This window comes from Lepidochelys olivacea (genome assembly GCF_965140295.1).
Source record: "Lepidochelys olivacea isolate rLepOli2 genome assembly, chromosome: 28".
NCBI lineage: Eukaryota > Metazoa > Chordata > Testudines > Cheloniidae > Lepidochelys > Lepidochelys olivacea.
This window is the reverse complement of record NC_140438.1, coordinates 3,742,034-3,765,868: the sequence shown is the minus strand read 5'-3', so window position 1 is coordinate 3,765,868 and position 23,835 is coordinate 3,742,034. Positions and strand designations below refer to the sequence as shown.

Below are 23,835 nucleotides of genomic sequence, written 5' to 3'. Positions count from 1 at the left end.
AAGCTCCTGGGCATAAAATCCACTGTTCTTAATGCGGGTAGGACTCAGCAATTATTGAATTAAAAAATCTTCAAAGAAGTAGCTGCAAGTAGTCCCCAAAGGTTTCTTTGTGTTCACATCTGTATAGGAATGAGGCATAAAGCAGAAATGGAGGGAGGATCTCTAAATTTAAATCAGGTTTCAGAGTAGCAGCCGTGTTAGTCTGTATCCGCAAAAAGAAAAGGAGGACTTGTGGCACCTTAGAGACTAACAAATTTAGCGCAAGTAGAGTAGGGGCGTTAGGGGACGAGAGCTGAGGAAGCATTGTTCTAACGCCCCTACTCTACTTGCGCTACATTGAGGACATCTTCATCATCTGGACCCATGGAAAAGAAGCCCTTGAGGAATTCCACCATGATTTCAACAATTTCCATCCCATCATCAACCTCAGCCTGGTCCAGTCCACACAAGAGATCCACTTCCTGGACACTACAGTGCTAATAAGCAATGGTCACATAAACACCACTCTATACCGGAAACCTACTGACCGCTATTCCTACCTGCATGCCTCCAGCTTTCACCCTGACCACACCACACGATCCATCATCTACAGCCAAGCTCTGCGATACAACCGCATTTGCTCCAACCCCTCAGATAGAGACAAACACCTACAAGATCTCTATCAAGCATTCTTACAACTACAATACCCACCTGTGGAAGTGAAGAAACAGATTGATAGAGCCAGAAGAGTTCCCAGAAGTCACCTACTACAGGACAGGCCCAACAAAGAAAATAACAGAATGCCACTAGCCATCACCTTCAGCCCCCAACTAAAACCCCTCTAATGCATTATTAAGGATCTACAACCTATCCTGAAGGATGACCCAACACTCTCACAAATCTTGGGAGACAGGCCAGTCCTTGCCTGCCGACAGCCCCCCAACCTGAAGCAAATACTCACCAGCAACAACATACCACACAACAGAACCACTAACCCAGGAACCTATCCTTGCAACGAAGCCCGTTGCCAACTGTGCCCACATATCTATTCAGGGGACACCATCACAGGGCCTAAGAACATCAGCCACACTATCAGAGGCTCGTATACTTGCACATCCACCAATGTGATATATACCATCATGTGCCAGCAATGCCCCTCTGCCATGTACATTGGTCAAACTGGACAGTCTCTACGTAAAAGAATAAATGGACACAAATCAGACGTCAAGAATTATAACATTCATAAACCAGTCAGAGAACACTTCAATCTCTCTGGTCATGCGATTACAGACATGAAAGTTGCGATATTACAACAGAAGAACTTCAAAATCAGATTCCAGCGAGAGACTGTTGAATTGGAATTCATTTGCAAATTGGATACAATTAACTTAGGCTTGAATAGAGACTGGGAGTGGCTAAGTCATTATGCAAGGTAACCTATTTCCCCTTGTTTTTTCCGACCCCCCCCCCCAGACATTCTTGTTAAACCCTGGATTTGTGCTGGAAATGGCCCACCTTGATTATCATACACATTGTAAGGAGAGTGATCACTTTAGATAAGCTATTACCAGCAGGAGAGTGGGTGGGGGGAGAGAAAACCTTTTGTAGTGGTAAACACCCATTTTTTCATGCTCTGTGTGTATAAAAAGATCTTCTATACTTTCCACAGTATGCATCCGATGAAGTGAGCTGTGGGAACACCCATTGTTTCATGTTCTCTGTGTATATAAATCTCCCCACTGTATTTTCCACTGAATGCATCTGATGAAGTGATCTGTCGCTCACGAAAGCTTATGCTCAAATAAATTTGTTAGTCTCTAAGGTGCCACAAGTCCTCCTGTTCTTTTTGTGGATACAGACTAACACGGCTGCTACTCTGAAACCTTCCTCTAAGAACTACCCTCCTCAAAAGGAAAAGGAATCTCAGCACCAAAAAATAAAATCGGTTGCAGGAGTTTTTAAAAGATAAAATACTCACTGTGTGTTGTGCATCCATCACAATTCTTATTAATAAGTATTGTGGCAAGGTACCACCTCGGTCTCACCAGCCTCAGCTGTTTTTAGCCTTGGTGAGACAGGCTGGCGTAAAACAGCCCTTCTAAGATGCACAGGGGCAGTCCGCTCCTTCTCCCAGCCTGTCTTTTGGGCTTGGTTTTCTTCCCTTATGAGAGGGAATGCAGCCTCCCCTGCTGTCTTGTTGCTCCTAGCCTACTAGCAGCTTGACTCCTTCTCTCTCTCATCCTTCCTTCTTCTCCCAACAGGGGAGATTTTAAAAAGGTCTCAGGCAGCCCTTAGTTGGAATCAGCTGACCCTAATTGACCTCAGGTAACTGCCTCTCAGCTGATCCTAATTGATTCTCTGGTAACCCCTTCTCAGCTGAACCTGATTGACCTGTAGTTACCTCTCCTCAGTTGATAGGGAGGAGGGCCTTTTACCCTTCTGGGACTGTTTTGTCTACACACACACCCATTGCAGCTGTCTGTCCTGAGTTTATCACAGTATGTGTATCTCATGACACATCTCATGTCTTTCCTTTGCAAACAAGAGAAGGTGGGAACTCCATGATCCTTAAAATCTAACGAGGGAAACAGTCACACACATTGTTTTCCTCTTTACAGACATTTACTTTAGCACTTACCCAAATGAATTCCATTTGAAATACAAATAATTAAATTCTCTATGGAGTTTGTACTCTCAGATCCATTACTTCTCCCACCCCAGGCTTTGGAGTAAGGTTTGATGTCAGAACTCCTCTGTCCAAGGGGGATGAATTATCCCAAATAAACTTTCCAGCATTAACCACCATTGCCTATATTAGTAACAAAAAGGAAAAAACAACAACATATACTTCAGTTTTCCAATATAATTCAGGTTATCACATCATTAGCATCTTACTCTTTAACCAATAAATTCATTTTTAATTTCTTTTTCATTGGTACCAATGACACATCTAAAGATTGCAAAATCTTATATGATGAGATAAGTAGCTCTATGGATATGGGGAATGTGGTGGACATGGTATACTTTGACTTTAGCAAAGCTTTTGATGTGGTCTCCCACAGTATTCTTGCCAGCAAATTAAAAAAGTATGGATTGGATGAATGGATTATAAGGTGGATAGAAAGCTGGCTAGATCGTCAGGCTCAACGGGTAGTGATCAATGGCTCCATGTCTAGTTGGCAGATGGTATCAAGCAAAGTGCCCCAGAGGTCGGTCCTGGGGCCAGTTTTGTTCAACATCTTCATTAATGATCTGATGGATTGCACCCTCAACAAGTTCACGGATGACACTAAGCTGGGGGGAGAGGTAGATATGCTAGAGTAGGGTCCAGAGTGACCTAGACTTATTGGAGGACTGGGCCAAAAGAAATCTACTGAATTTCAACACGGACAAGTGCACTTAGGATGGAAGAATCCCATGCACTGCTACAAACTAGGGACAGACTAGCTAAGTGGCAGTTCTGCAGAAAAGGACCTGGGGATTACAGCAGACGAGAAACTGGATATGAGTCAGCAGTGTGCCCTTGTTGCCAAGAAGGCTAATGGCACATTGGGCTGCATTAGTAAGAACATTGCCAGCAGTTCGAGGCAAGTGTTATTCCCCTCTATTCGGCACTGGTGAGGGCACATCTGGAGTACTGTGTCCAGTTTTGGGTCCCCCACTACAGAAAGGATGTGGACAAATTGGAGAGAGTCCAGCGGAGGGCAACAAAAATGATTAGGGGACTGGGGCACATGACTTACGAGGAGAGGCTGAGGGAACTGGGCTTATTTAGTCTGCAGAAATGAAGAGTGAGCGGGGATTTAATAGCTGCCTTCAACTACCTGAAGGGGGGTTCCAAAGAGGATGGAGCTCGGCTGTTCTCAGTGGTGGCAGATGACAGAACAAGGAACAATGGCTTCAAGTTGCAGTGGGGGAGGTCTAGGTTGGATATTAGGAAACATGATTTCACTAGGAGGGTGGTGAAGAACTGGAATGGGTTACCTAGGGAGGTGGTGGAATCTCCATCCTTAGAGGTTTTTAAGGTTCGGCTTGACAAAGCCCTAAATGGGATGATTTAGTTGGGGTTGGTCCTGCATTGAGCAGGGGGTTGGACTCGATGATCTCCTGAGGTCTCTTCCAACCCTAACCTTCTATGATTCTATGATATGTGTTAGTTTCCTTTGATATCCCAGTTGAGACCAAGTGAGCCATTACAGTTTACCCCTCATATAGGTGCATTCCACTTCCAATAGATCAGTTATCTCTGGGTCTTCTGCCATAAGTGTTGGTAGAAAGCTTCTCCTAGGAGGGCAGGTTTGCATCATGATAAAAAACAACCTGTGCTTTTTTTTACACTTTGTAATCTTCCGAAGTAGCAGGAGGTGGAGGAGAAGGGTTCCAAATGCATAAGACACAAGAACAAAACTAAGAGACAAATGCATAGAATCAGGACACAAGATTTGTGAATGCTGCAGGCTGAACTCTGTGCCTGATCCATTCATTCCTTCATTGGTTACCATCCCTTCCACAGCATGAACGTCCTTGTTGTCCGACCAGGCAGCCAGACTGGGATCCATGGGGAAGGAACGTCCTCTGAAGGCATCAACCATTTCTCACTTTGCCTCATGGAACTTTGGATCTCAATGGTAGAGGACAATTGTTCCCAATCTAACCCTGGCGTCCTTTGGGGATGTAATCAGTGCCACTGTACTAGGCAGTTTTCAGAGTAGCAGCTGTGGTGTTCCAAAAACAGTTTGACCTGGGTCATAGTGCACCCCAGCTTCTTCTCTGTGGTGAAAATGAACAAGTGTGTGCCTGTTATTTCTACCTGAGTTCTTGCAAATCCTTTGCCTTTGTCAGGGTAAATTTACATGGTAGAATCCTTTACCAGACCACCCAAAATCTGGGTAATTGTAGTGAAGAATGGCCTCTCAAACATGCCCAGTTTATTTCTTCAAGATGGTGTCATTGATCTAAATTAGGAACCAGATTACAGCCCTGTATCCGAGTCTCACTGAGTTACCAGAGTTTCTATGAGGTTTCTATGGGGTTTCTATGAGAAGTTATTTTTCTGCAGCTGTCTCACATTCAACACTGATTTCATTTTATACACAATTGCACCAACTAGAAAGGGTGAGTTCAGCAAAGCACCACTTCTCTTTCCTCCAGATCTGCATAGTTCGGGACAACATTTCCTAATTCACAAGGTTAGCCAGGCGAGATCTTCAGGAGTAACCTCCTGTAGGGCCTGGGACACAACCAGTTTGAGAACCAAATACAAGGGGATTTTGCACCCTTCCATGCCTCTTACTTTGGAATTCTCTCCTTGGATCGTCTGAGACATATTGACCTAAACAATTGAACCGCACTGTGATCATCTGAACTTGCTTCAGTTAGTTGCACAGTTTGGGGTCTGCTGTAGACCACGATTTCAGAGCAGAGATTTAAACAAACTACTATGGCTTTGTTAGCATGTCCAATAACTTGGCATATTTTCTCCTGTTGACTGAACTGCACTTGGACTTTCTCCGGATCATCATGGCAGGGTGGGAAAATAGCAAAAGAAAAAGAAAAAAAATGGAATCTATTTTACCATTTGGTTCAAATTCCCCAGGAAATATGTTACATTCTGTCAAACAAAACTAATGTCCATTTATGTAATGAAATGGCCTTCAGGAGAGAGAGAAAAACCCACCTCTCACCGAGGGGTAAGAACCTTTTTTGTTTCACAGAATGTTAAATTCCAGAACAGGATACACCTGATGACTCAGAATCAGGACAACAGATTCTTCCATCATCTTCTCTTCTCATCCTTTGAAACCTGCTTCACTCCATGCTGTCTCACAGTTACTGAGTCATGTGATTTAGGAAAGTTTTAGCATCATCATAATGTGAAAAAACAACCAGCCTTCCCATCCAAAAACAATCCCAACTCAGAAGGGAAAAGACAAGAAGTGGCTTTGCCTATAGATGAAAAATGGGGTTTAAACAAAGAATGATCACATGGTTTTAGATTCATTAAAAAATCTCCTTCTGGGACTGTGACTCTTTTATCTCCAAACCTAGTGGTTTAGGATCAAAGAAATCAAACCACGATTCCTAAGCACGGAGAGCTCAGAACACTGTGTCTTGGGAAACTATGGGAGGTGGAGGGAAAGAATGTGAAGAAGATAAACTCTACACAGCTGAGACAGAAGGAAACACTGCTGGGATAATGGGAAAGGAGGGAATCCCTCCGACACAACCGACTATCTTTGAGTGTCACAGAATTTGCTATAATCAAATACATTTTAAGTGAGAAAATGGTACAAAAAATAAGCGATGTTCAGCACAACCCATGGCAATGTGAGAACAAATGGGAATGAGGGAATCAGTGCCCAAAGGGGAACTTGGTGACTTTAACAATCACGTTGCAGTGGGAGCAAATGACACGCTCCAGGGTTGTTTAGACAAGGAAATGATGGAGCACTGGTGAGATTCTGAGTAAACCTGCTAGACACCCCCAGCTACTATACACACGCTATGTCTCTTCTGCAGGAATAGTTGTGGTTTTACATCAAGCTAGCTAAGGCCATGGGAAATCTGAGTGGAGATAAGGGCCAGGTAATTTTATCACGATGGGAGCTAGTTTAGGTCACTCCTGTCCCCAGAGCTAATGACATTCCTGAAAAGAGGGACAGATGCTCCCACAACATGCAGAATAAAGTTGTTGACAGAATGGAGCAGAGGATTAATCCCAAAGAATGGTGAGCTACAAAAGAGAAAAATGGGCAACCCACCTAGGGGACCCAAGAGACCATGTGAAGCAAATAGTTCAAAGAGCTTTTATGAGGAAATTAGCAAAAATTAGTAAAGAGGAAAAAAAACCTGTTTTCAGTCCTTGATAAAGTTCTTGTGGTGTTTATTTCCCTTGCAAATTCTCTGATGATAAGTAAGGGCTGAGTTCTGAGACAAGCTTTCCCACACTCAGAGCATCTGTAGTGTCTCTAGGCTGTGTGGACACTCTGATGTCTAATAAGGTCTGAGCTGCGAGTGAAGTTTTTCCCACACTCACAGCACTCATAAGGTCTGGCTCCTACATGAATCCTCTGATGTCTCATAAGGTCTGAGCTCCGAGCAAAGCTTTTCCCGCACTCAAAGCACTCATAGGGTCTCTATCCTGTGTGGATCCTCTGATGTGCAATGAGGTCTGAGCTCTGAGTGAAGTTTTTCCCACACTCACAGCATTCATAAGGGCTGTCTCCCATGTGGATTCGCTGATGTTTCCTAAGCTTTGAGCTCTCAATGAATTTTTTCCCGCACTCGCAGCACCCATAAGGTCTCTCCCCTGTGTGTATTCTCTCATGTGTAATAAGGCTTGAGCGCCAAATGAAGCTTTTCCCGCACTTGCTGCATTTATAGGGTCTCTCTCCTGTGTGGATCCTCTGATGTGCACTGAGGTTTGAGCTGCGAGTGAAGTTTTTCCCGCACTCCCAGCACTCATAGAGTCTCTCTCCTGTGTGGATCCTCTGATGTGCAATGAGGTCTGAGCTCTGAGTGAAGTTTTTCCCACACTCGCAGCATTCATAAGGACTGTCTCCCATGTGGATTCGCTGATGTTTTCTAAGCTTTGAGCTCTCAATGAATTTTTTCCCGCACTCGCAGCACCCATAAGGTCTCTCCCCTGTGTGTATTCTCTCATGTGTAATAAGGCTTGAGCGCCAAATGAAGCTTTTCCCACACTTGCTGCATTCATAGGGCCTCTCTCCTGTGTGGATCCTCTGATGTGCACTGAGGTTTGAGCTGCGAGTGAAGTTTTTCCCGCACTCCCAACACTCATAAGGTCTCTCCCCTGTGTGGATTCTCTGATGTTTAATAAGGTCAGAGCGTCTCCTGAAGCTTTTCCCACACTCACTGCATGGGTTATTTCTCCCTCTTGTGTGGATTTTGTGCTGGGCTGTGGTTTCCTCAAGGTACTTGTGAGGTCTCCAAAAATGAATGGAGCTCTTTGTTTTCTCCCTTGGCTTGTTTCCCTGCCTCCTCTCTGGCCTGTGCTGATTCTCACGACCTTCTCTCTGCCCATGACTCCGGGACGCATCCTCCTGAGGTACCACTGGCAGCAACGCCCTGCGTGGCTCCATTTGCTCAGCATCTTCCTGAGGAGGTTTCTTCTCCTCGTCCTCACTCACCAGCCCAGCACCTGCTGCGACAGAGAGAGACGCCTCAGAAACAGGGATGGAAAAGGGGAGAGCAAACCAAAACAAGTGCTGGAGAGATGGAAATTAATCAGGAACTGAATTTCCCCAAAGTCTTTCCCACGGGACAGGAGGGGATCAATCCTTCCTGTAATCCCATTGAAACAGGGGGAAGGGAGGCCAAGGAGGGAGCTACTGCCAGGTGTCACTCAGGATGGGTAGGAAGTCAGGAGCGACATCTGCCCTGAGGATACAAATCTGCTGGGGACAATCCTGAACTTGGAGAACTCACAAGGTCTCTGTCGGGAATCCCAGCTGTGTCCTTCAGACACGGACAGGTTTTGAATTGATTTCATGATTCCTCACCTGTGTATGCACCCCTGAGGCTCTCTGTCTCCTCTGAATCAGAGATCTCTGGGACCCCCGGCTCATCCTCTTGTTTCAGATGGGAGATCGCATCAGGTTTGAAAACTGGGAACTCTGCAGAGGGAAAAGAAATCCAGTGGGTTCGTGGGAGATTTGTCACACACAAAAATTTGTTTATTTTAACCCCAGCCCATTCGGAAGTTGAAATATGCTGAGGCTCAAACGTGTCGGAGGCTCTGCTGAAAGAGGGATTTAACTAACTCCATCTCTGCTGGGAAAACACACCACCCGACAATCCTCCTCAAAGGGGGGCCTAGAACACAGAGACTGTAACTCCACAGCCTAGAAGGGGAAGATGGCAGCAGGCAAGGAAACCTCCTGCTTCATTCTGAGAAAGAGAAATAGAGTTGCAGGGAAGCTGGGAACAGCGAGCATGGGTTGGTGGGAGTCAGCAGACTAAGCAATAGGAGGGAGTGAGCACGGTATCTCAGGAACATTAGATGTCAGGAAAGCACATCTTGAGGAATGAGGCATGGGCGGCAGGTATCACAGGGCAGGGGAGGCTGAACCCACAGTCTGCCCCCAGGCTTCCTCCTCTGGGGCTCTTCCCCTGTGGCCCAGGCCCTGGGCTGGGGCAAGGCGGGGCCCAGGCTGCAGGCAGAGACTCCGGGGAGCTGGAGCCAGTGCATGTCGGTGCCTCTGGGATTCGGCAGAGGAAAGGGGAAGGATCTCAGGCAGAAGGGGCGGGCTGGGCTGGGGGGCTCTAGCAAAGGACTCTAGCAAGTCAGACAAAATGGGAGGGAGTCTGGAAATCCCCCAGGGTCTGGAGAAGGCTGGGGAATTAGATGCTATAATTCAGGAGCATCAGACTCTAGTTCCTCTGGAAAAGGAGAATATAAAAAATATTCATGATTAGGGGTCTCCATGATTAGGGGTCTGGAACACATGACTTATGAGGAGAGGCTGAGGGAACTGGGATTGTTTAGTCTGCAGAAGAGAAGAATGAGAGGGGATTTGATAGCTGCTTTCAACTACCTGAGAGGTGGTTCCAGAGAGGATGGTTCTAGACTATTCTCAGTGGTGGAAGAGGACAGGACAAGGAGTAATGGTCTCAAGTTGCAGTGGGGGAAGTTTAGGTTGGATATTAGGAAAAACTTCTTCACTAGGAGGGTGGTGAAACACTGGAATGCATTACCTAGGGAGGTGGTAGAATCTCCTTCCTTAGAAGTTTTTAAGGTCAGGCTTGACAAAGCCCTGGCTGGGATGATTTAATTGGGGATTGGTCCTGCTTTGAGCAGGGGGTTGGACTAGATGACCTCCTGAGGTCCCTTCCAACCCTGATATTCTATGATTCTATTATCTGTATGATGGGATGGATAAATATCCATCCCATGGAAAAGGAGAATTTGAACAATATTAATGATCTGGATGATGGGATGGATTGCCCCCTCAGCAAGTTCACGGATGACACGGTAGATACACTGGAGGGGAAGGATAGGGTCCAGAGTGACCTAGGCAATTGGAGGATTAGGCCAAAAGAAATCTGATGAGGTTCAACAAGGACAAGTGCAGAGTCCTGCACTTAGGATGGAAGAATCCCATGCACTGCTACAGGCTGGGGACTGACTGGCTAAGCAGCAGTTCTGCAGAAAAGGACCTAGGGGTTACAGTGGACCAGAAGCTGGATATGAATCAGCAGTGTGCCCTTGTTGCCAAGAAGGCTAATGGCATATTGGGCTGTATTAGTAGGAGCATTGCCAGCAGATTGAAGGAAGTGATTATTCCCCTCTATTCAGCACTGGTGAGGCCACATCTGGAGTATTGCGTCCAGTTTTGGGCTCCCCACTACAGAAGGGATGTGGACACATTGGAGAGCATCCAGCGGATAGCAACGAAAATGATTAGGAGACTGGAACACATGACTTACGAGGAGAGGCTGAGGGAACTGGGATTATTTAATCTGCAGAAGAGAAGATTGAGGGGGGATTTGATAGCTGCCTTCAACCACCTGAAGGGGGGGTCCCAAAGAGGATGGAACTAGGCTGTTCTCAGTGGTAGCAGATGACTGAACAAGGAATAATGATCTCAAGTTGCAGTGGGAGAGGTCTAGATTGGATATTCGGAAACACTATTTCCCTAGGGAGGTGGCGAAGCACTGGAATGGGTTACCTAGTAAGGTGAAGGAATCTCCATCCTTAGAGGTTTTTAAGGCCCGGCTTACAAAGCTCTGACTGGGATGATTTAGTTGGGTTTGGTCCTGCTTTGAGCAGGGCTTGGACTGGATACCTCCTGAGGTCCCTTCCAACCCTAATCTTCTATGATTCTAATAGGAATTGGGCCATGTGACATCAGGCGGGACTGACTCAAAGAGCCAAGAGAGATGCTGCAGATAGGGAGGAGGAAGGACAATCTTCTGCATCCCCAGAGTCACTCGCAACCTAGAACATGGCCAAGATAGCCCACTTTTCGCAGGGATGGATGATGGGATGGATGAACCCATCTTGTGGCTGGGAGGAATGGAAGGCCTGAGAAATGGTGGCTAGGAACACAGTAGGCAGGGAAGAGGCAAGTGTGGTGGTGGGTGGGCACTCAGCAATGGAGAAAGAAGAGTGAAAACAATAATATTTGAAAATGTAGATAAAATAAAGTGAAATGGGACAATAAGAAGAATGGGGCGCAGCCCCTAAATCAGTGAGGGCTCTGTAGGGACTCTGTATTAATGGGGTAGGATCCTGGCAGCTCCAGATCCCCCCAGACCTCCCCTGCACTCACTCCCAACGAACAGCCCCTCTCCCTTTCCCATGTGTCCCTTAATCCTATATCTAGGGCCCTACCAAATTCATGGTTCATTTTTGTAAATTTCACAGTCTGAGCATTTTAAAAACCTTGATTTCCCCTGTGTCAGATATTGAAATCTTAAATTTCATGGTGTTGTAACCATAGGGGTCCTGACCCAAATGAGCATCATGGGTGGGGTGTCCCAAGGCTATTGTAGTGAGCCCACAGTATTGCAACCCTTACTTCTGTGCTGCCTTCAGAGCTGGGTGCCTGGCCAGCAACTACTTCTCTCTAGCTGCCCAGTTCTAGAGCCCCCCTACAATACCCAGATTTCACAGGGGAGACGGGATTTCACCGTACGTGACATATTTTTCATGGCCGTGAATTTGGTAGGGCCCTCCCCTGTAGCGCCAAACCCCTGAGATGGGAGTTGGAGCTGCTCTGTAATATTGTTGAATACTGTACATTGACCTGGCTATTGGGACAACTACTGTATGCATATGCTGGTTCAATGTAATGGGGGGGGGCTGTATGGAAAACAAGCAGGAAGAGAAGAATAATGGCTCAAAATTAGCCACCCTTTGGCAAACACTTGAAAATTGTTATGAGACAATGCAGGAATTATCAGCATTGCCTGTTCTACCTCCCAGCTCCAGCTAACTTGCAGAACTGGGTTAGATGAGCAGGGCCAAACTGGAGCGGGGTAAAAAGGAAGTCCATCTCAAGTAGTTGGAAAGGGGAAAGAGACAGAGACATGGGGGGGGGGGGGAATGGGGTGTCTGAAGAAGTTACATCTGCTCTCACGGATCCACAGGGTCTGGTCTATGTTTCAGCCTAGTTTAGTCTAGAGCAGCAAAAGTTAAGGCAGGGTCCGTACTGGCCAGGCCAGTGCAAGGAGCCAGCAAGTTGGTTTGGAATCCATGTTAGTCTCTCTGACAGTGCCAGGAGAGAGCCCAGTTGCCTGCCCCCTTTCCTCTTTCTTCTCCAGCTCAGCCCATTACTCTGCTTCCCTGCTGAGAGGAGGGGGCGGGGGATTCTCTTTCCTCGCACTTGGTTGTTGCCATGTAGAAATGTCCTGGCCATGGGAGGTGACTTGGTCTCTTTGGATTCTGCATTGATCTGGGTAAGCTTCAGCGTGACCTTTAATGACCCATTCGGCGCACCCCAGCCAGCTACCTGATGCAAACAACTCAAATCTCCAGTCCTGCCCCAAGAGCAGAGCAATATTTTTTTCACCCCAGGTAGCAATGCAAAGTTGTCATAAAAATAAAGGGAAGGGTAACCACCTTTGTGTCCACAGTGCTATAAAATCCCTCCTGGCCAGAGGCAAAAACCTTCCACCTGTAAAAGAAGAAGCTTTAAGAAGCTAAGATAACCTCGCTGGCACCTGACCAAAATGACCAATTAGGAGACAAGATACTTTCAAAGCTGGAGGAGGGAGAAACAAAGGGTCTGTCTGTCTGTGTGATGCTTTTGCCGGGAACAGATCAGAATGCAGTCTCAGAACTTCTGTTAGTTAGTTAGTAAGTAATCTAGCTAGAAATGCGTTAGATTTCCTTTTGTTTAATGGCTGGTAAAATAAGCCGTGCTGGAGGGAATGTGTATTCCTGTTTTTGTGTCTTTTTGTGACTTAAGGTTTTGCCTAGAGGGAATCTCTATGTTTTGAATATGATTACCCTTAAGGTATTTACCATCCTGATTTTACAGGGGTGATTCTTTTACCTTTTCTTTAATTAAAATTCTTCTTTTAAGAACCTGATTGATTTTTCATTGTTCTTAAGATCGAAGGGTTTGGGTCTGTGTTCACCTGTACAAATTGGCGAGGATTTTTATCAAGCCTTCCCAGGAAAGGGGGTGTAGGGTTTGGGGGGTATTTTGGGGAAGACGTCTCCAAGTGGAATCTTTCCCTGTTCTTTGTTTAACACGCTTGGTGGTGGCAGCATAGGGTTCAAGGACAAGGCAAAGTTTGTACCTTGAGGAAGTTTTTAACCTAAGCTGGTAAGAATAAGCTTAGGGGGTCTTTCATGCAGGTCCCCACATCTGTACCCTAGAGTTCAGAGTGGGGAAGGAACCTTGACAAAAGTACACAGGGAAACTGAGGCAGACATCAGCATCATAAAACTATCACCCCAATTCCCACTGGGTCACACCTGCCTAGCTGACCACCAGGGTAAGACAAGCAGGCGTGAAGATTGTTATTTTTAAATCCTTTTTTCTCTTACCCTTGATTTCTACTGCAAAATAGACATGACTTTGGCGTGAAGAAAGCTGATTTGTTACTGTACACAAATGATTGCAGACTGACGAAGGTGTCTGTACTCAGGCTGGATTCATCTGTCGGGTATTGTAGCCCAGGGCCTGGCCTAGGAACAGGAGACTTGCAGAATTCCACTCCAGGAGAGAGAAAGGCACAAGGCCTGACTGGGGTGGGGGTCTCAAAGAGCTGAGGAAGGGGATGGAGATTCAGCTAGCCCTGTCACTCACTAATACACCCACACCCCTTCCTCCCAGCCCTCTCCATCTCCTGGGACCCCGCAAGCAGTCACTCCTTATATTGGCTCCTCCTTTCCCATGTCTTGCAGCCCTGCTCACTACCAGTTATCCCAAATTTCCTGCTCACCAACCATAGGCACTGACTTCTATTTTTCCCGGTGGGTGCTCCACCCTAAAGCCCCCCGCAACACTCTTCTCCTGGGGCCCCGCCCATACCCCACCTCTTCCCACCTTGCTCCACTCCCTCCCCCAGCCCCCTTCCTTGCCTGTCCTTCATTTGCTCCTCTCAGCCTCCTCCCCCAAGGTCCCCCTGCCCCCCACTGGCTCCTCTCCGCCCTCCCTGGAGCACCTCCCGCCAGCTGCCGAATAGCTGATCTGGGGCCACCCCACAGCTGTGCCTGGCATGTGCTGAGTCCCCCCCGCCCACATTTTTTTTCCATGGGTGCTCAAGCCCCAGAGTCTATGTCCCCAACCATTTTGCATCCCACTCTCCCAAGCAGTCCTTGCTCCCACCTCCCACCCACAGGGCCAAAAAGTGCCCCTTGTCTTCCCCTCCTGCATTACTAGCACCCCCATTTCCTGGAGCACCAACCCTGGCCTTTACTTCCACCACCACCAGCACACCTTGGTCTCCCCCTGCCCCCTCCACCACCACGTGCAATTCAAACTGGAGACTGGGAAGCAAAAACACTGAAACAAGCATTAAAAATAAAACTTTACTAGAAACTCATTCTTGCTAAGGTGTTAAAAATAAAAACCTGATATTGCCTTCTCTGTCAGTGGGGTGCTCTGTCCCAGCCCCACTGTGAAGACAGCCACCTGCAAACAGTGAACTGTACGGGGTGGGAAGCTGAAATGGAGTCCATTTTAGCTCAATGGAGTCCCTGGGTGACAAAACCATTTCTCTGAAATACAGCTGAGGGGTCCAGCAATAGGAGGGGGGTTTCTGCAGAGTTCCTTGTGAGTCCCTCATAGTTTATGTGTTTGTATGTAGCCATAAAAGCCTGTATTCAAAGCCAGCGGGAGGCCATAAGGCATGCAGATATTAACATGGTATCCTGCTGATTCCCGCACAAATTTTTCCCCAGCCCCAAGTGCTGCAAACTTTTCCCGTATCAGGCACTCAAGACATAGAGTCACATTTCCCAGAAAGGTATATTTGCCAGGGTGTCCTCAGTAGTGGATCAGCCCACTTCCCATACAGATGTGCTGTTCAGTCACAATAAATTGGCATACTTTGATGGCATACATAGCTGGCTTGCCACCAAAGACATGGAATAAAATCTCTCTTTGCCATTCAGGAACCACAAGAACTGTTGTGTCATCTGTGACGAAGTGGGACTGTTCTTAATGTTTTCTCTGAATATTGTGGGGGTGCCTCAGTTTCCCCTATGCAGTTCTTAAGTATCTAGGTGTTGGGGTAAGGGTGTATGATCGTTGCAGAGCCCTAGAGGGCAGGTGTGTGCAGGGGTCTGGACACAGAGAATGGCCAACACCCTGTTTCCTGGCAACTGATGGCCTGGACCATCGCCCCTGCAAGGTGAGAGCTAAAGGGTAGGAGAACAAAGGAATCTGGTGACCTCCTGGCCCGGGAAAGGGACAAAGAAGAGGAAGGACTGGAGGGAGTTTCAGTTTGGCGCTGGCTGGGGATGAGGAGTGAAGTGCAGACATGGTTGTCTGGCTCACTGCCCCCCAAAATGGACCTACCTGCGGGGTCCTGTTCTCTGTACCTACAAGCTCTGTTTTAGACCACGTTCCTGTCGTCTAATAAACCTCTGTTTTACTGGCTGGCTGAGAGTCACGTCTGACTGTGGAGTTGGGGGGCAGGACCCTCTGGCTTCCCCAGGACCCCGCCTGGGCAGACTGGCTGTGGGAAGCGCACGGAGGGGCAGGGGAGGCTGAATGCTCCGAGGTCAGACCCAGGAAGGTGAAAGCTGTGTGAGCTGTGTGTCTGAAGACAGGCTGCTCACAGAAAGGAGACTTCGCCAGAGTCCTCCCTGGCTGCGTAGGGAGCAGTTCCAGAGCATCGCCGGGGACTCTGTGACAACTAGTGGCAGCGGTGGGATGTACTGCACCCCGTGGATGGCGCTTCCTGCAGTAAGTGATGGGGGAGCAGCAAAACGAAGGGGGACTGACGGGGACCAGGCGTGCTGAAGGCTCAGAGAGGAGCGGTTTCGGGGGGCGGTTAACCCCTGGAGTGTGTGACCAGCGAGAAGGACTCTGCAGTAATGGGGTCCCCCTGGGGACTGTGGTGAGCAGTCTCAGGGGTGGAGGAGCCTGTGGCTTGGCCCTGGGAGAGAGAAGGACTTTTGCAGTAACAGGGTTCCTCTGGGGATTGCAGCAAGCTGTCCCAGCGGCGGCGGAGTCTGCAGCTCGACCCTGGCAAAGAGGAGGTGACCGCGAGAAGGGCTGGCACACTAGGGGTTCTCCCTGGAAACCGTGGGGAGCTGAGAGCACACAGGCCTGTGAGTCCACAGCAACTTGGGAAGAGCGGAGTGATGGCCTGTCACCGTCTCCTTAAGAAGGACATTGTAACCCTGTGCAGAAAGCGAGGGTTACACGTTGGAAAGTTCACCAAAGTACAGTTAATCGTGCAGCTGGAGGAGGATGACCGCTCTAAGGAGCGGATTCCTGACCCCAAATGGGGCTATAGCAGGATCTGGGAGCAGCTGGAGTGGTAGCCAGGCACCCCAAGACTCCTGTCCCCGACCAGACGAGGGTCTTCCCGATCGGGTTCCCCATCAGGGGAATGGACGGGATGGGAGCTGAGTCCGAGAGAGCCAGAGGACTGTGGGAGACAGCGAGAGCCCGAGAAAGAGCTGCAGAAGCAGCATGAACTGGCGGTGGGGGAGGGGAAAGGCCTAGGGGACCTCCCAGGGGTGAGTGGGGATAGACCCCGGGGGGCCAGTTCCGCAGGGAACCTCAAGACTAAATTGCTGCCCCTGGTTAAGGAGGGGGGGATGTGGATGCCACCCCACTGCCTTTGAGCAGGCTGGAGATTTGAACGAAGGGGGACTCTGCAGAAAAGCCCCGGTGTCTAGCTCCCTTGCTGGGTCCCAAGGCCGTAGATTCCGTCAGCCAGATGGGTGGGGAAGTGGACAGGCTCCCACTCCTGACCCCAACCTATATGTCTGTGTGGAGTCACCTGGGGCCAGGCCCCTTGGACTCCCAGTGGGAGCGGAAGGTGATGGTCAATGGGGAGACATTCCTGGGGTGGCGAGATGCTGGGACAGAGAGAACTATTGTCAGGCCCCGGATGGTGCAGCCCCACCAGATGCTGAGGGGCTGTGTGAGCTGGGTGAAGGTCCCAGGGACGAAGCCCCTTGCCCTGCCTATGGCCCAGATCCCTGTGCGGACACAGAAGGGGTCGGGCTGGCTAGTCGTTGGGGTTCTCCAGGATATCGGCTGTGAGACCCTGTTGGGGAGTGACTGTGTCTCTTTGGGACAGGATCCAGGCCCTGCTCCTGTAACGGCCAGGGGTTTGAATTTGAATCCAGAGAACCAATTGGCTAAGATGGAAATTGTCAGTGAAAATGCAAATGACCTGGCTGGCAGGGGGGAGGAGCGGCTAGGCTCAGGATACCTGCCTACCTGTAACCAGACTCGTGGGGCTGGGTGGGACAGAGAGATGCTCCCCACCCCCTTGCACACTGAGATGAGGCTCCTGCTGGCTCTGATGCTGTAAGGAGAGCAGAGAGCTCGCTGCCTGCCCCCACTGGAACAGCAAGGGCAGCGCTGAGCAAGGGGGAAGATAAGACCCCAGCTGAATGGGGGGACCCACAGGCAGGGCAGGTCAGCTGCCAACCAGGTTTGCCTTGTCCAGAGGTGCTGCTGGGAAGTGAGTCCACGGCAAGGATGGAGCTACCAGGGACAGGGCTCAGCGGGGCTGTGACCCCAGGCCCAGCCAGCGAGAGGAAAGACTGGGTAGCTGAGTCTGCAGAGCAGAACAGCTGGGTAGTTAATCTCTCGAGGATGCAGGGGATGGCAGGTCTACTCTCATCTCTAGACACTTTGGATATGACTTGTAGTCTCTCAGTGAATTTAACATCTAGTTCCTTTTGGAAGCAGAGGTTGGTAAGGGAAGGACAACAGAACTTTGAGAGCACACCTTGTAAAAGGGAACCTGAGAAGGGTAGCTGCGATTTGCTGGAAGTAGCTCAGGGTAGTGAGAAGAAGCAGCAGTTTATCTGTTGGGAGTGGCAAGGTGCTTGGTAAGGAAAGTTTGGATGAGCCTAGGCAGCCTTGTGAGCTGATGGCTGTGTCTAGTCAGCAGGGTGGGAAGGCGAGGAGGGTGGAAGATGAGTGTCCCTGGACCTTACCTGTTAGCTGGGTGGAGAATTGGGACAGTGAAGGAAACGTGCCTGTGACTGTCAGGGGTATTGACTTGCCTGTGGAGGAAGCTACCCTGATCTCCAAGCAGTTGTCTGTGAACAGCCTTGTGTGCTGGGACCAGCGGAATGAGATCCCAAGCTGGGTGTCTGGGAAAGGAGAATGTGTCTCCGGCTCTTCTTTGTCTGTGGAGCAGACAGAAGGGCCCTTTCAGCCTGTGATGGTTGAGAATAGTGCAGTTGTCTCAGAGTTGGTTCTGGATTCAACTAAAGCCTGGGAAGGGAAGGGTCCTAAGTTTGTGTCTGCTCGGGAGAATGGCCCTGTAACTAGGTTGCATTCAGTTAGTGTCCTAGCAAAATCCCAGAGACCAGATAATTCTGGTGCTTGTATTTTGCCTGTTGCTAGTGTGTTGCTGGGAAAGGGTGTAGCAACTCTGTCTAATCAGGGTGAGATCCTAGCCAGGGCACAAGGAGAGCAGAAAGGTGATTTGATTGTGTTACCTACTGAGGGTGTGGAAACCTGTCGCAAGAAGGAAAAGATTCCTGAACTTGTGTGTGGCAAAGGGAAGGAGAATGCTTCTAGCCTTTTATCTAGGAAGTCTGTAAGTTTGCCTGAAAGGGGATTGTGTAGGAATCCACCTGATAGGCCAGAGGTAATTCTGGATGTAAGTGAGTCCCAGAAAGAGTCTGTTGTTGCTCAGGAAAGTGTTCCTCTAGAGCAAGCCCTAGGTGAAGAGGTTAAGGGCAGAATTTCTGTGAAGAGTGAATTGTTACGTAGAAAATCCCCTAGGGAAAGGAATCCCCATGGTAGTCTTTGCAAGCAGTTTACTGCAACTGAGCAGTGCCAGAGGGCTCTCTGTGCATTGAAGAAGGCTCTAATACAGGGCCCAGTAAATCTGGTAAACCCAGACTTTGCCAAGGCCTTTATAGTGTTCACTGACATCTCAGACACAGGGCGGGGTGTGGGGCTGATGCAAGCCAATGCTAGGGAATGGGAGAGATGCTGGGGCAGGCATGGAAACGTTGGTGGGGTCGAACTTCCCCAGGTCACTGGCTAAAGTGACCTTACTCAGTTCGGTCTTGAAGGAGGGAGAGATGTGACGAAGTGGGACTGTTCTTAATGTTTTCTCTGAATATTGTGGGGGTGCCTCAGTTTCCCCTATGCAGTTCTTAAGTATCTAGGTGGTGGGATAAGGGTGTATGATCATTGCAGAGCCCTAAAGGGCAGGTGTGTGCAGGGGTCTGGACACAGAGAAGGGCCGACACCCTATTTCCTGACAACTGATGGCCTGGCCCTTCCCCCCTGCAAGGTGAGAGCTAAAGGGTTGGAGAACAAAGGAATCAGGTGACCTCCTGGCCCGGGAAAGGGACAAAGCCCAGAGGAGGAGGTGCTGGAGAGAGTTTCAGTTTGGCGCTGACTGGGGACGAGGAGTGAAGTGCAGACGGAGTTGTCTGGCTCACTGCCCCCCAAAATGGACACAGCTGAGGGGTCCTGTTCTCTGAACCTACAAGCTCTGTTTTAGACCACATTCCTGTCGTCTAATAAACCTCTGTTTTAATGGCTAGCTGAGAGTCACACCTGACTGCAGAGTTGGGGGGCAGGACCCTCTGGCTTCCCCAGGACCCCACTTGGGCGGACTGGCTGTGGGAAGCGCACGGAGGGGCAGAGGATGCTGAATGCTCTGAGGTCAGACCCAGGAAGGTGGAAGCCGGGTGAGCTGTGTGTCCTGCAGACAGGCTGCTCCCAGAGAGGAGACTTCCCCAGAGTCCTGACTGGCTTCGTGGGGAGCAGTTCCAGAGCATCGCCCAGGGACTCCAAGACATCCTCCAAAATGTACAATGCTTGAAATGATAGAGAAGGCCTCTGGAGTAGGTCATGGCCATCCCCCTTCCCCCAGAGCCCCAAATGTTCTGCAATTTTAAGCAAAATTGTTATTTTAAAGTTACCATTCTCTGTATGTTCTTTTCATTGCAATTAACCCAGTAGTGTCCATGGAGTTTCTGGGATCTGCAGCATTCCTCTCACACTATACTGAAGGTCAGTTTTACAAAATATTCAATTCTTCTTTCAGATTCCACCAGTATTTTTTTTTTCTGAGCTTTTGCACTGAGCCGTTTTGGAATCACTGAGACAATAATGTTTTGTTTTTTGTCTGCTTGCAGGCAGTTCGACCTGTCCTGTCTGTCATACGTCAGCAGCGCGTGAACACTCCAGCAGAAACTTGGGTCTTTGTACCATCACAGACCTGTCCCAGAGGTAGTGTGTCCACAATGAACTTATGGTTGACATCCTGGAGAGGGCCAACAACCATGTGCAATACCAAAGAGGGAAGGATTCATGGCAAATGGAAAGGCACAGGCAGGCTTCAGCGCTGGCGGACAGGGTTCCAGCATGCAGCACAGCTACAGACTAGGGACCGAATGGCTAGGCAGCAGTTCTGCAGAAAAGGACCTAGGGGTGACAGTGGACGAGAAGCTGGATATGAGTCAGCAGTGTGCCCTTGTTGCCAAGAAGGCCAATGGCATTTTGGGATGTATAAGTAGGGGCATAGCGAGCAGATCGAGGGACGTGATCGTTCCCCTCTATTCGACATTGGTGAGGCCTCATCTGGAGTACTGTGTCCAGTTTTGGGCCCCACACTTCAAGAAGGATGTGGATAAATTGGAGAGAGTCCAGCGAAGGGCAACAAAAATGATTAGGGGACTGGAACACATGAGTTATGAGGAGAGGCTGAGGGAGCTGGGATTGTTTAGCCTGCAGAAGAGAAGAATGAGGGGGGATTTGATAGCTGCTTTCAACTACCTGAAAGGGGGTTCCAAAGAGGATGGCTCTAGACTGTTCTCAATGGTAGCAGATGACAGAACGAGGAGTAATGGTCTCAAGTTGCAGTGGGGGAGGTTTAGATTGGATATTAGGAAAAACTTTTTCACTAAGAGGGTGGTGAAACACTGGAATGCGTTACCTAGGGAGGTGGTAGAATCTCCTTCCTTAGAGGTTTTTAAGGTCAGGCTTGACAAAGCCCTGGCTGGGATGATTTAACTGGGAATTGGTCCTGCTTTGAGCAGGGGGTTGGACTAGATGACCTTCTGGGGTCCCTTCCAACCCTGATATTCTATGATTCTATGATTCTATAAGAACAGCCACACTGGGTCACACCAAAGGTCCATCTAGCCCAGTGTCCTGTCTTCCAACAGTGGCCAATGCCAGGTGCTTCAGAAGGAATGAACAGAACAGGTCATCATCAAGTGATTCATCCCCAGGTGCCCATTCCCAGCTTCCAGCAAACAGACACTAGGGACACTGTCCCTGACGAATAGCCATTGACAGACCTATCCTCCATGGACTTATCTAATTCTTTTTTGAACCCTGTTATAGTCTTGGCCTTCACAACATCCTCAGGCAAGGAGTTCCACAGGTTGACTGTGCATCGTGTGAAGAAGTACTTCCTTTTGTTTGTTTTAAACCTGCTGCCTATTCATTTCATTTGGTGACCCCTAGTTCTTGTGTTATGAGAGGAGTAAATAACACTTCCTTATTTGATAAGGATAATATCAGGAGGACCAAATCGCACCTGGAGCTGCAGCTAGCCAGAGATGTTAAGAGTAACAAGAAGGGTTTCTTCAGGTATGTTGGCAACAGGAAGAAAGCCAAGGAAAGTGTGGGCCCCTTACTGAATGAGGGAGGCAACCTAGTGACAGAGGATGTGGAAAAAGCTAACGTGCTCAATGCTTTTTTTGCCTCTGTCTTCACGAACAAGGTCAGCTCCCAGACTGCTGCGCTGGGCATCACAAAATGGGGAAGAGATGGCCAGCCCTCTGTGGAGATAGAGGTGGTTAGGGACTATTTAGAAAAGCTGGACGTGCACAAGTCCATGGGGCCGGACGAGTTGCATCCGAGAGTGCTGAAGGAACTGGCGGCTGTGATTGCAGAGCCATTGGCCATTATCTTTGAAAACTCGTGGCAAACCGGGGAAGTCCCGGATGACTGGAAAAAAGCTAATGTAGTGCCAATCTTTAAAAAAGGGAAGAAGGAGGATCCTGGGAACTACAGGCCAGTCAGCCTCACCTCAGTCCCCGGAAAAATCATGGAGCAGGTCCTCAAAGAATCAATCCTGAAGCACTTGCATGAGAGGAAAGTGATCAGGAACAGCCAGCATGGATTCACCAAGGGAAGGTCATGCCTGACTAATCTAATCGCCTTTTATGATGAGATTACTGGTTCTGTGGATGAAGGGAAAGCAGTGGATGTATTGTTTCTTGACTTTAGCAAAGCTTTTGACACGGTCTCCCACAGTATTCTTGTCAGCAAGTTAAGGAAGTATGGGCTGGATGAATGCACTATAAGGTGGGTAGAAAGCTGGCTAGATTGTCGGGCTCAACAGGTAGTGATCAATGGCTCCATGTCTAGTTGGCAGCCGGTATCAAGTGGAGTGCCCCAAGGGTCGGTCCTGGGGCCGGTTTTGTTCAATATCTTCATAAATGATCTGGAGGATGGTGTGGATTGCACCCTCAGCAAGTTTGCGGATGACACTAAACTGGGAGGAGTGGTAGATACGCTGGAGGGGAGGGATAGGATACAGAAGGACCTAGACAAATTGGAGGATTGGGCCAAAAGAAATCTGATGAGGTTCAATAAGGATAAGTGCAGGGTCCTGCACTTAGGATGGAAGAATCCAATGCACCGCTACAGACTAGGGACCGAATGGCTAGGCAGCAGTTCTGCGGAAAAGGACCTAGGGGTGACAGTGGACGAGAAGCTGGATATGAGTCAGCAGTGTGCCCTTGTTGCCAAGAAGGCCAATGGCATTTTGGGATGTATAAGTAGGGGCATAGCGAGCAGATCGAGGGACGTGATCGTTCCCCTCTATTCGACATTGGTGAGGCCTCATCTGGAGTACTGTGTCCAGTTTTGGGTCCCACACTTCAAGAAGGATGTGGATAAATTGGAGAGAGTCCAGCGAAGGGCAACAAAAATGATTAGGGGTCTAGAACACATGAGTTATGAGGAGAGGCTGAGGGAGCTGGGATTGTTTAGCCTGCAGAAGAGAAGAATGAGGGGGGATTTGATAGCTGCTTTCAACTACCTGAAAGGGGGTTCCAAAGAGGATGGCTCTAGACTGTTCTCAATGGTAGCAGATGACAGAACGAGGAGTAATGGTCTCAAGTTGCAGTGGGGGAGGTTTAGATTGGATATTAGGAAAAACTTTTTCACTAAGAGGGTGGTGAAACACTGGAATGCGTTACCTAGGGAGGTGGTAGAATTTCCTTCCTTAGAGGTTTTTAAGGTCAGGCTTGACTAAGCCCTGGCTGGGATGATTTAACTGGGAATTGGTCCTGCTTCGAGCGGGGGGTTGGACTAGATGACCTTCTGGGGTCCTTTCCAACCCTGATATTCTATGATTCTATGAATCCTTACCCAGTGAGGTCACATTCTGATGGTTCTCCTGCATGACGTCTCTGCAGAGGGCTCTCTGAGCGGGGTCCAGCAGAGCCCACTCTTCCCTGGTGAAATACACAGCCACCTCCTCGAAGGTCACCGGCCCCTGAAAGAGCAAGAGTCCCACACTCAGGACCTGCTGCCCCACTCACAGCCCCACTATTCATAAGTAGCAGGGCCAATCAAATGGATACAGAGTCAGCAGAGCCCCACCCACAACCCGCTCAGAGCACCCAGGAAGCATAGAGATAGAGCAAGCCCCTCATCCTTCCCAGCAGATAAAGGGAGCAAGGTCTTC

General features: G+C 48.9%; 1 protein-coding gene across 7 annotated transcripts in view; it reads right to left on the bottom strand.

Moving 5' to 3' along the window:
• Positions 1–23,835, bottom strand: part of LOC311513941 (uncharacterized protein) — a 41,614-nt gene that overhangs the window by 8,929 nt on the left and 8,850 nt on the right. For 5 of the 7 annotated variants that reach the window (XM_084616150.1, XM_084616147.1, XM_084616148.1 and 2 more), the window contains 3 exons: positions 23,517–23,643; positions 8,502–8,615; positions 2,828–8,143 (listed from right to left, as the gene is read on the bottom strand). In XM_084616150.1, coding sequence (XP_084472276.1) covers positions 7,116–8,143; positions 8,502–8,615; positions 23,517–23,643 — 1,269 coding nt within the window. In that variant the 3' untranslated portion in view covers positions 2,828–7,115. Of the gene's footprint in view, positions 1–2,617; positions 2,789–2,827; positions 8,144–8,501; positions 8,616–23,516; positions 23,644–23,835 lie in introns of those variants that run through there. The other 2 variants (XR_014709802.1, XM_084616149.1) reach the window with 2 other exon arrangements.